This window comes from Gallus gallus, chromosome 1, assembly GCF_016699485.2.
Source record: "Gallus gallus isolate bGalGal1 chromosome 1, bGalGal1.mat.broiler.GRCg7b, whole genome shotgun sequence".
Classification (NCBI taxonomy): domain Eukaryota; kingdom Metazoa; phylum Chordata; class Aves; order Galliformes; family Phasianidae; genus Gallus; species Gallus gallus.
In genome coordinates, this window is record NC_052532.1 from 71,339,867 (window position 1) to 71,352,680 (window position 12,814).

At 36.0% G+C, this 12,814-nt stretch overlaps 1 protein-coding gene across 51 annotated transcripts in view; it reads left to right on the forward strand.

Moving 5' to 3' along the window:
- PPARA (peroxisome proliferator activated receptor alpha) overlaps positions 1-12,814 on the forward strand; it is a 278,561-nt gene that overhangs the window by 258,508 nt on the left and 7,239 nt on the right. For 46 of the 51 annotated variants that reach the window (XM_046942569.1, XM_046942389.1, XM_046942408.1 and 43 more), the window contains 5 exon segments: positions 1,695-1,939; positions 4,463-4,623; positions 5,871-6,009; positions 8,421-8,623; positions 10,907-11,354. In XM_046942569.1, the coding sequence (XP_046798525.1) occupies positions 1,732-1,939; positions 4,463-4,623; positions 5,871-6,009; positions 8,421-8,623; positions 10,907-11,354 (1,159 nt within the window). In that variant the 5' untranslated portion in view covers positions 1,695-1,731. 51 annotated transcript variants of the gene reach the window in all.

Consider the following 12,814-nt stretch of genomic DNA (forward strand, 5'->3'; position numbering starts at 1 on the left):
TGAAATAGCATAAAGTAGGGGTGCACACTGCTAAGTGCGCTTGAAAAATAAATCACTTAAAAATTGTGTGTACGTAACAGGTTGCAGAAAGCATACCTCTTACTCTTCTGTAGAGCAGATCATTTTGGCCCCACCTATACCACCTGTGTAATAGTACCTTGTGAAGTTATGCAACTGTAATTGAAGGCAGACTTTTGCCATCGGTCTGGAGAGAAAAGGCTTGATTGTAGATATCTTGCTCATCTAAGATTTCATAACCTTTTTATACAACCAAATACAAGTGATGGCTGTCTTTCTTCTTTAGTATGTAAAGCAATAGTCAGCTATTTGTATCTCTCATAACTGTAATCTTTTGGTCAACTGTATAGCTAAAAAATCATGGGTTTTTTTCCTGAATAAATACCCTATGCACATAGGATGAATCTGTCATTTACAGATTATCAGATACATGGATTGATTGCTTAATATAGTGTTTAATGTCACTGAAACCAAACCAGTTCTATCTGAAACTTTAAATAGCATCAGGGAAAGTTGGGTTGTTTTTGATTTATTTTTGGTTGGTTGGTTGCTTGCTTGCTTTTATCATAAGCTAGCACTTTAATTGAAAAAGGGGTATTTGCATATCCTCTTATAGCCAGTTTTTGGTGGCTTCATGCTCTGTGATAAATGGCAGCAAAAATATGGCTCTTTGCAGAAGTCAATACCGAGTGGGAACCATGGGAACAGCCAAAGCTTCTCTGGAAGCCAGCACAGATCATTGAACGCATCAGTATGTGTTTGTATGTGTAGACAAGTGTTAGCTGCTCAGTCTAAAAATGGGTTTCTTTTAGCAGAAGTGTATCTTGGCAGCAGGAAAAGCATTTATTAATTCTGCAGTGCATTTATTCATTCATCACCTGACAAAGCAATAGAATAATAATTGAAATTTGTGAAATAAGTACTTAATTTTCTTAGGATTCTGTGCTGTTACTGAAAGTTGATGACACTGTTGGTGAGTTTGGAAGGCAGCTTTGAAAACTTATTTCATTGTGGGGAATAAAACTAACTCTAGGAATTATAAGTATGTTGGATTGCATATGCTGGAACATTCTTGCTGAAGATGTAAGTTCATTGACTTAAGTAGGTCAAAAACTATTAGTTTTGCCGGCGTCTGTAGTTGTATATGGCAGTACTTTGTTCTCTGCAGTGTCGTGAGAACTATCAAACAAATTTAAGAGGTGAGAACAGAGGACCCAATCAAAATATCTAAACCTGTTAGATGAGATGAGAAAAGAGTACTCTAATGTATTACCTACACATACTGATACTTGTTATTTTTCAGTGAAGTTTGGTGGGAAGTGCGTAATACCCAGTATAGAAACACAATTGGTATGTAACCTTTAACAGCAGAGGAGAGAAAACAACATCTACAAGTTGATCTTGTCATACATTTTCTTTATATTGAAATGTTTTGTGGACTTCTTCTTCCTGACCTGTCAGAGATTCACATTGCATAAGTCTTCTGGAGAAAGAGAATGCTGTATAGTATTTCATTATCATTATCAGATCAGAACTCATTTATCCAATTTTTGTGTGTAACTGAATCAAATATTAAATATATATATATATATATATGTATATATATATATATATAAAATTCTGAATTTGTAAGTGCTGGTATATGTATATATATTTTTAACTCTTTTTTCCCCCAGCATAAAGGAGTTTAAGTGACCGCTCTACTTGACCAAAATGGTGGACACTGAAAACCAGCTCTATCCACTTACTCCCCTGGAGGAGGATGATATAGGTAGTCCTTTATCTGGAGAGTTTCTACAAGATATGGAGAACATTCAAGACATTTCTCAGTCTCTAGGTGATGATAGCTCTGGAGCTTTAAGTTTAACGGAGTTCCAATCGCTGGGAAATGGTCCAGGATCTGATGGATCAGTTATAACAGGTAAGAGAGGTTACCATAAAACTTTCTTTTATAAATACAAAGTGACAGGAATTAAAGCCATTTTGATGTAATAATTATTGTTTATGACTAAATGATACTAAAAACATGTAAGCTGATTATAGCTTTGCCTTAATATACTTAAGAATAGAATTAATTTACTAGATTGTAACATAAAGTTGCTGGTTTTTAAGTTATCATGAGTATCAATGCCTCCTTTTTCAAAATAATTATTAAAAATTACTCTTACTAGCACAGAAGTTTTGTATTTTAGTCATATAGGAAGTCAAAATATTGCGCTAAAAAATAATCCCCCTTTCTTTAGTTTCTTCAGGCCACATGTATTTGAAATGTATTGTGAAATATACATTTAGGATCTAACCCCTAAAAGCACTCCTAGAATTCCATTGTATTTTAATGTACCGGTGTTGTTAACTTGCTGTTTTTTCCTCCCTTCTCAAGAGCAGCATTGGTCAACTGAGGGTTTCTATTCTGGTAGAAGTAACTAATCTGAGAGAGCTAATATATTCCATAGTTGTTAGTCAGAACATTTTTTTGTGAGACTTGGTTTGAGAGTTCAAACTGAAAGTCACTGAAATGTAACTCCAATTATATCAATAAAGCATTCCTTATGAAACTGTGGTTTTGCAAACCTTTTAGTGGTAGGGGTATTTTAACATTCAGTTTATGATTAACTTTCTCACTGTTCTGTGTTCTCTTTTGTTTTTCTTTTCTTTATATGTGTATTATTTATTTTTTTAACTATAAATCAATTTTTAGGCTGTCACTAGATCACTATTTCATTTATAGAAATTGCACTAACAAAGCTGAGGTGTGAGTCTGTGCTACAAGTGGTTGAAATGCATAGTGTGAATTTTGTGAAGGCGAAAGGAGGGCTGCCCCTCAGCACTGTTGCCCAAAGTAATGTTTGTCCGAAATATGGTTTGTATCCCTTTCAGTTGCAGACTTTCACAATTAGAAATATGCCTTATACAGGAAAAGTTTCTATGTACTGGCTTTATAATATAGCTCTTCTGAGACATGAAGTTCTTGGGGTTTTTTTTTTCAATTATTTTTGTGTGCATGCAAGTCCTATGGTAATTTGGGTCAGTTTCTAGCATCACCTTCTTATTTTCAGTGTTCAGTGTTCATGGCAAAAGATCCTAGTTTTTCTGTTAGAGAAGATGGAAAACATGAACTTTAAGGCTCAAATTCCATGACACAAGTAAGAAGAAATGAAAATGATATGTTAAAAAAATCCTGTATTTTAGGCTGTTGTTGATGACTCTGCCTGTGGGCTTGGCAGTGCTGGCAGTGCAGTCCGAGTTCTGTGCCAGTGTTTTTTCCAGTGTCATACTTGCTGACCTACATTCATAAGTGTTTCTTAATCTTTCTGTTAAAATAACACACCCATTAATTTGCTGAAGTCTTGCGGTACAAGTTGCAAGATGGAAGATAAAAGAAATTCTGGCCTCAGAAAATATTTTCCTCAAACAAGGTGGAAATATTAATTGAAATAATTAAAGCTGGAAGGTGTTGGTTCTGTGACATGTTCATCTACTAATAAAACTGAGAGTTTATTTCATTTTACAGCATTCCAGAGATTATTTTCCCATTATATTCAAAAGGTAAAATATTTGATCAAGGCTTTTATTGCTTGGATATCTCAGAAGTTCATCTACTTTCCTTTTAATATCTGTTTTCGGTGATGTGAAGGAGTATGTTTTTGCTTTAAGTAATTATTTTCTTTAGAAAATGAATGTGTATAACTGCTTTTTAGGTCTCAGTTAAGATCATCTTTTAAAACTACGAGTAACTCTTCTGAAGTCAGTGGGATTTGTGTGTCTTCAAATGCTGGACTAATTCAACTTGAGCTAGGAATATGTCCCTTGTCATACTATAGTAATAGATCTCATTCTAAACACTATGACACAAGAGATGGAAATATAAAAGCAAGATGAGCTCTTAATAACCTTTCTGGAAAGAGTGATTGACAGGTTGAATGGTTATTGTAATACAAACTTGAAGCCACAAGGGGAAGTCTATTTTATTGATTAGGTTGGGTTTTTTTTCCCTCCTGTCACAGTTTGTACTATTTGTCTTGAGTAGAAGATACATGTTGAATATTGTTCCTTGGTTTTATATTTATATTATTATACATACATATATATATATATATATATAGCTTGGTTTTCTCTTATTTTGTGTGGAGTGAACTTGGTGAATCTTGAAGAATCACTATCTGCCTTCTAGTTCTTGTTGTTAGAGTTACTTCAGTAAGGCTTTTTGTCAACTGACATTGCATTTCTTAATGAAATTAGCAAGGTGTGCCCTGTATTCAGTTTGTGTTTCTGCTGGTAAAATAAACAGAAATTATTTTTCAAACAATTATTGCCAAATTCACTTACTGGCTATGATTATTCACTACTGACTCACAATTATTTTTTCAAATAAGCTCTTTTTTGTTGTTGTTGTTGTTGTTGTGGGTTTAGCATAGTAATTATGAAGTGTTCCTTTTTCTTTTAGACACCCTTTCACCAGCATCCAGTCCTTCATCCATTAATTTTGCCACAGCTCCAGGTAGCATAGATGAATCACCCAGTGGAGCATTAAACATTGAATGTAGAATTTGTGGGGATAAAGCCTCAGGCTACCATTACGGAGTACATGCTTGTGAAGGTTGTAAGGTACAGTCATAATTTTCTTTTTAAGAGCCTAAATCACGTTGCTTTATTTACAGGGTTACATAAAGATAAACATTTGTTTCATAAATGTTTAATTAGTATAATTTTATCCATTAAAATTATTTAATAAATATATTTGTGATTTTCTTTGGGAAATAATTTGTTCAGATACCGTAACTGGATACCTTAACTCAATTCCAGACCTTCATCAAGCAGAGGCAATTCGCAATGAAAATTTCAGTGCTGCTTTTGTGGAACTAATTAGTTAGTGAAATAACTAAAACAACTTAAAACACTAAACCGTGGCCAAAAATCAAAGCCTACCTGCTCCACTAGTGTTTTATTTGTGTTGGGAGTACAGCTGTGAGAGGCATGCAAGTTTGTTATGTTTTCATTATAACACTAATAAATCTCAAATACCTCATCACCATCCTGTTCAGCTTGAATCACTTAGTATTATACCTCTTGTAGTTTTGGAGCCAGTGCACATATCTGAGGCAAAGTAATGTTATCATTAATGTATGATTTTTGGGAATTGTATATCCCAAAAATTGTAAGATTCTTTTGTTTTGTTTTGGGTTTTTTTTGTTGTTGTTGTTGTCTGATGTTTTAGTTTTGCTTTTATTTTCTAAATTACAACGTAAGGTGAGAGAAATAATTTTATGTGTACAATTGTCTCTCCTGCTCCATGTCAGAAGGTGATATTTCAAGTCTAAATCTTATGGAATAATACTAGAATCTCTACTAGACATTGAGGACATGGAGAGCAAGTTCATAATCACCTGTGGTCAGAAAGCTCCACAGCCTAAATGATATCTGTCTCTATGTCATGTGAAACAAAATGTTGCAATGACTTTAAAAAGCTTTTCTAACCCTTTAATTACGTCTTAGTATGAGTCTGGTGTTTCATTGCAATATCAAGACATTGTGGAGAGGTCTGATGAGTTACAGGCTTTTCTGTAAAGCCTATTTTGTGTTCTTGGCTCTTTCTACACACTGTGCTGCACTGTAATACCCCTCACATTTGCTGAATAGACATGTGTTGATTCTGTGTGTTTGTGCGACTTACACATGTGAACAGTGAAGGTTCTCAGGCACTGAGAAAGTATATGCAAAAAGAAGGTGTGACTGTTTTACATAATCCTTAACAGCAAATTTAATCTGGTACTCAAGGCTCTCAGTTCTTGTTTAATAGTTTAGTAGTCAACAGCCCTTTAACATTACATGTTGTTTTTTCAAACTTCTTACAGGGTTTTTTTAGGAGAACCATCCGATTGAAACTCATCTATGATAAATGCGATCGCAATTGCAAAATTCAGAAAAAAAATCGTAATAAGTGCCAATACTGTCGTTTTCAGAAGTGCCTTTCAGTTGGAATGTCACATAATGGTAGGTAAGAGTACCCTTCATAATTTGCTTGTTTCTACCCAGGATCTGCTTCTGGAAGCAAGCACTTGGAAAACTTCATGAGTTGAACTTCATATTTTTTTCAGTACAGATTGTGGCGGGGGGGGGGGGGGACCAATTTCCCTCATGACTAGTTGAAGTAACTGATAAACACCTGCCAAACGTACACTTATGAACTTTACACTGTTGTGTGGATTGTCTGTTTGCCCATGTGATGGTGAACTTAATTTGTTTCACCCAGAACTTTGGTAAGATTGAAACAAGCTCTACTGCTGGAAGAATTCTGGTCAGGAAATTTGCAAAGGAGCAGAAGGAGAACTATTTCATTGTGAGAGAGAAAGACATAGGACAGAAATCCGTAGAAGACCAGGCTCCAATATTTTGTAGGCTACCGTGCAACAGCTCTTGGACAGATGGTTTGGGAAGGGGGAGGAGGTTGCTGACCATGTGTGCTGACCATGGAGCAGGTATCTGGTAGGTTGCTTGCTAAAGGGAATGGTAAAAATTTAGACCATTTAGATATACAGTTTAAAAATTATGTTATTGTTTGTGTTAATGACTTAACATAGGGCTGGTAAGCCTGTGGCTTACAGGCCAATTTCAACCCCACAAGGCAGTTTTATGTACAGTATGTAGCTTGCTAAGCAACTTTGGTAAAGAGGAGAGAAGATAAGGAGGGAGAGGCCAAGCCACAAGAAAGAATATTTTATGTGTTCAAATGACAGCAGTTTGCTTTCCCTACGTAAATCAGATTGTGTCAAGGCTGAACATGGGAGCAGGTGTGATCTGAGAGTAAGTTGCTGGGCTAGGTAAAAAGCTATGAGTTGGAAGACAAACATTCTGAGGAAACAATGCCATCAAGATAGCTGGGGTGGCTACCTGGTTGAGGAAGCTGTCTATGGCAGTGTAGTCTACAGCCCTAGGAAGTGACACTGGGAATGTTAACTTTCTGGTTCTGAGGAAGTCTGGCTCCTTTGTGAAGAACCATGACTGATACTAAAATGCACTGGGAGTGGGTGTACAGTCTCTGTGCGACTTGGGAAGAATGTGCCAGCTAACAAAGTAACGTCTCAGGAGCAGGAACTGAGTAGAGAGCTGTGTTGGCTAGCAGGGATTAGTCCTCAATTAAAATGATTTCCCTGTGGGTACCTGTGCTCCAGCTGAAGGAAGCAGCAGTTTTACTGGGGCAAACATATGGGATGCCAAAAGAGAAGGAAAAGACTGCTAACTTGCAGGCCATGCTTCTCAGGAAACAAACCTTAATTAGATTTACAGCCGTGACCTTTACAATATAAGTTTTGCTTTAGGAGAGAGATTCTTCCACTTTTCTGATAGACTCATGGCCAGATTCAGAGCAGACCTTCCACTGAAGCCCAAAACTACACTGCAGATCATGCCCCAAATCACCTTATATCATGAGAAAAGCTTGGGGTTGCTCAGTCAAAGCAATGAGGTTGTGTTCTCCCACTGGTTAGCTGCTGATATGAGGCAAAAGTAACCCGCTGTACTTTTCAAAACTTTGCCACTGTCAGAGGGCAGGGCCCCTTGTAAAATGGGGTTTGTTTAGGTTTTAGATGAAACTGAAGAAGTATGCAAAATATGCTTTTTTTTTCTATTGTTAAGTGGCAGGAACAGTGGCCCAAGAAATAGGACACTTCCATGTCTATTGAGGTTTCAAACTCACATCTCCTGCCCCTCAAAAGAATGTCCTAGCAACTAGATTGGATACTCAAACTCTACTCTCATCCTCTCCAATCTTGGTGAGCTAATCTGGGTCTAGTAGGAAGTTTTGTTGAGCGAACTTTGAGCATAAATATGGGTCTCTGATCTATTCTGTTCTCACTAGACAGTACAGATATGTTGAACTGAGCAAACATCCAGTGCATAAATAGCTGAAGCCCTAGCAGGTCCAGAATCAGCACTGGAATTTGGGCCCATCTCCCTGCAGAGTAATTCCCCAGGCAGCTTTCCAGCCAGCACATGTGCTCTCTGCCAAGCTCCTGACATGACTTTCCTCACTCAGTTTTTTTAGAATTCCCGTGGTAGACTTTGAGTCTCACTTTAGGGGTTGTAAGACATATAAGGAGAGAATAACTATTCAGGTAGTGTAGAAGGAAAAAGGCGTGCCTTTCTACATCATTGCATATACCAGTTTGTGTTCTAAAATGTCTAATTACCTTCAGTTTAGTGTACTGACTTGATGAGTTTCATCAGTCAGGTCTCAGTTATCATCTGTGCTGGAAAGAACTATTTCACTCATGAGTTTATCATAGTAAGTATGCTACTCCTACCTTGGTTTTTCTGAATGGAAAATCTTGCTGTCTATTCAGCAATGGGAAAAGGCACAGGTTTTTTTATAACTTTTTCTTTTTACAATTTTGTCTTCCTATCAGCAATACGTTTTGGACGAATGCCAAGGTCTGAGAAGGCCAAGTTGAAAGCAGAAATTCTAACGGGTGAAAATTATGTAGAAGATTCAGAAATGGCAGATCTTAAATCACTTGCCAAAAGAATCCATGATGCTTACCTGAAAAACTTCAATATGAACAAGGTTAAAGCCAGAGTCATCCTTGCAGGGAAAACTAACAACAATCCAGTAAGTAATTTTAATGTACCTTTAAAGTCAAGCTAGAAGGACGTAAGGTGATATAATAATTTGTTAAATTCTTAAGCATATCTTTTAGAAAATGAGTAAGATGCTAATACAGAAATGAAATATACAAAAGGGAATCCCTACACTAAATATAAATACTTTTTAATACTTTTAGGCACTATGAGAATAATAGCTTTAGGAGCCTCTAAGTTATAGTAGATATGTAAGGGAAAGAAAATCAGTTCTTAATCAAAAAACAAAATGGGTATCTGAATGTGAATACCTCATAGTATTGGTGGGGAAAATGTTTCAAATTTATTATCTTATTATGAAAGGGGACTGGGGGGGGGGGGGGGGGGGGAGGGAGGAGGGGAAGGGAATTTCAAATGCTTTTCTGCCACAGATACCAGATTAAATACTGTTATCTTTTAGGACATACAGCAGTTCTGAATTACTGTTGTTATAATCCCAACAGTATCAATGGTAGGAAGGGAGAGAACTCACATTTGTAATTCTTTGTTAACAGTTCTACACACTTCCTCATGCAACCTTCCTGGTCATAACTGTATGGTTACTTTGAAAGGGAAAAGCAAGGTTGTGGGGACATGTATGCTAAACAGTTTAATTTTCTTTCAGGATAATTTATCCAAGGTCTTGAAGAAAATAGTGAATGTTCTATATGAATTTTTACTTACAGTATTTTGTTCATTACTAATTAGTAGGCATTGTGAAATAGTTACTTAGCAGTTGCACAACATCCGAGATTTTACTGAAAGCCCTGCTGTTCTGACAATGAGCAGAATTTTCCTAGAAGTGATTGAATATGGTGAGGAAGTCAATGTTCGACAATGAAGAGGTATCTTCTATATATGATATAGAAGATATAATCAGTGGTAAAATAAAAATCAATTAATTTCAGTAAATTAATTTTGGTAAAAAAAAATGGTTGTACTGAAAATTGTAAGCAAGCTGTCTTCTAAATTATGGAATTTGGTGTATTATAGACTAGTCTAGCCAAGCACAGAAGCACATTAAAAGAAAAACATATGAATAATGCCAGTTTTTTACACTGGATTGATGAGATGCTTAAAAATTAAGCATGGGAGTAAATGTTTTGAAGGGCACAAGCTGACATAAGCCTGAAGTAATACCGTGCTTTAATGCCTTACCAAGTAGATATCTCCATAAAGTCCTTTTTAAGCTTGTTCATTCATGCCAGAATTTGCAATATGAATTTGAAGTGTAGGGATCCTAGATCACTAGGTCTTAATTTTTGTGTTTGTAGTCATGCAAAGAAGTTGATGTAATTGCTCTCAGATTAGAGTTGTCTGATTACCAGAAGCTAGTGGCTTGCATGTGTATCAGTGAATTCACAAGTAAAAATCAATGAGGAACCAGAACTAATGTGGTAGAAACAGGTTATTTCCTCATTCTCCAATATGCAGGAAAGAGGAGAGGGTTTTTTTCAACCTTATCATCTCTTCCAGGAAAAAATATTTTGATTTCCTTTTAACTTAAAAAAAAAGAAGAGAGAGAGGTTTGTTGTTGGTAATTAATAATCTACCTATTTCTGAACTGTGCATTATTCGATTTCAGGAGATCCTAGTTCTTGACGTTACTGTAACTCATTGCAGAATAAGCTACCATTTTTCATGATGATGAGGTATCATTTTTATATTTGGTTTCTAAGACCCTGGCAATACCTCATCAGATTGTAATGCATATATTTTTTTAAATGAAGGGTTTTTTTGTTGTTGTTGTTTTGTCTTTAATGGAAAAGAATGTGATCAAGACTGAAGTTTAGTGTTGTCTGACATTCTAATGGGATTCTGGTTTTAGAGATGATTTAGACTTACTGTAGCTGGCAAGTTGAGCACAATTTTTATGGAAGAACAGCTGTGACAGTTATGAAAATCTGATGATGAACATATGAGTAATAAACAGGTCACATTCTTGTGACTTGTCGGACTAGATGGCCTTCAGAGGTACCTTCTAACTCTAAGGATTCTATGATCCTATGATTCTCTGTAAAAGTAGATTGAAGATATATCATATCTATTTACCTTTTGCTTTTTGCCTTGTTGTTTGAAGATCAGACTTGCTTGTAAACACGGCAGTTCACAGTTCTGTAATACGTGTTTTCTCTGTATGCAGAAATGTGAAAGAACTCAAGGTTTATTGATAGTTTAAAAACTGATTATTATGAAGATTAAAATTCAATTCTTTAGCAAAACAATGATTAATAGCTTTTATTTTATTGATAAATTCATACTGTTTTCTCTGTAGCCGTTTGTTATACATGATATGGATACCTTGTGCATGGCAGAGAAGACGCTGGTGGCAAAATTGGTTGCCAATGGAATTCAGAATAAGGAAGCCGAAGTTCGAATCTTCCACTGCTGCCAGTGTACCTCTGTAGAGACTGTCACAGAACTTACCGAATTTGCCAAATCTATCCCTGGCTTCTCCAATCTTGACTTGAATGATCAAGTGACACTGTTGAAATATGGAGTTTATGAAGCCATCTTTGCCATGTTAGCATCTGTAATGAACAAAGATGGGATGCTGGTAGCCTATGGAAATGGTTTTATAACCCGAGAGTTCCTGAAAAGTCTGAGAAAGCCATTCTGTGATATAATGGAGCCAAAATTTGATTTTGCAATGAAATTCAATGCACTGGAACTGGATGATAGTGACATATCACTTTTTGTCGCTGCCATCATTTGCTGTGGAGGTAAGCACTACATATTTATTCTTCAAGGCAATAAGTTCTAAAATTAGAGAGGGGTCTCATTACTCTGTATTTTTAAAAGTGGAATGTAAAGAGAGTTGGTGTGTTTTTGTTTGAGGTTTGGGGGGTTATTATTTTTTTTATGTTTAAGGAAGCAGTATTTGCATTTACAAAATGGGCAGAAAAGCAGTTTGTAATGAAATTGGAGACAGAGGTAGACTATAGCTTTGCTCACCTTTGACTTGCTGATTGTAATGATGTAATGAGTTCTGCACAAATGCACAGTGCTGTTGATGCACGTCCTATCTTCTGATTTTAATATTGCAACTTATTTTCAAAACCCAACTTAGCTAACTCCAAAAAAATAGTTTATGGCAATCTAAAAATAATTTCATAGTACCTGGGAATGTGGCTTTGTTTTTTTATGCTCATTGTTTGTGAGTGAAAGAACGCAAATGTTATCCATTCTTTCCTCCAGAAAGGACATTCATACTTAAGGTTAAATTCAGAACTATTCATAAGTATTTTGAAAAAGGGGAATAAGAAGATTAAGACAGTTCCAATGGCATGGTTGTCTGCTTTTTTTATACGCTGCCAAACTCATAAGAAATTCACTGCCTGTGGCAGCATCCTTAACAATTACAAGAAGAGAAAGTCTGTAGACTTTCACATGCTTCAAGAGCTAGTTTAGACAGCAAGTTCTCATCAAATCTTTGCACACCATATTGATATTATGAGTTTTCAAAAGTTGAGAGAGTTCTTTGCAGGCAAAATGGTGTTCTTCTCTTTTCTTCTCCTTGGAAATAGCTGAAGTTTGCAAGAAACAAATTTAGCTTGTGACCACATACTTCTCACAGAGAAGTTTGATCCAGAGAGTTAAAGTATAGGACTGTAAGTAGCTGCAAGTGGGATTCTATGCCGGAAAGTGTGAAACATCCTTAATAGGTACTTCTCTACATCCTGTCAATAACTTATGCTATGGCAATATGTATGGGAACCAAGGGTGAAAGCCAGATATTTTGTATCTTGATTAGAGTGCCCAAACTTGAAGAAGTCTCTAGAAATAACCATGTATTTTTTAACCCCTGTCCCTACTGTTTGAACTCTTTTATCATGACATGCAGATTATAGAACTGGATTCCTAGGCTGAATGCTTCTTTTAGTTTTGTGAGTGGAAGGGGTGGGCTTCGTGTTTGTTTGTTTGTTTCCTTTAGTAGCACAGGTGGTATTTAGTACTATGACCTCTTTCCTCAAGTAACTGTGGGCATTGAAAACGCTTTGACCTGAGGGCTAAGACTACATTTCTTTTTAAAGACTTACTTTAAGCCTGTTCCAAAGCCTATTGATGAGGTTATTGTCATTGCCCTCGAGTGTATAATGTAAATTTACGCTAGTCTGCAATATAGAATCTATAAAGTAGCCTACAATAAAGAATATTTCGAAAATTTTGACATGTATTCTTC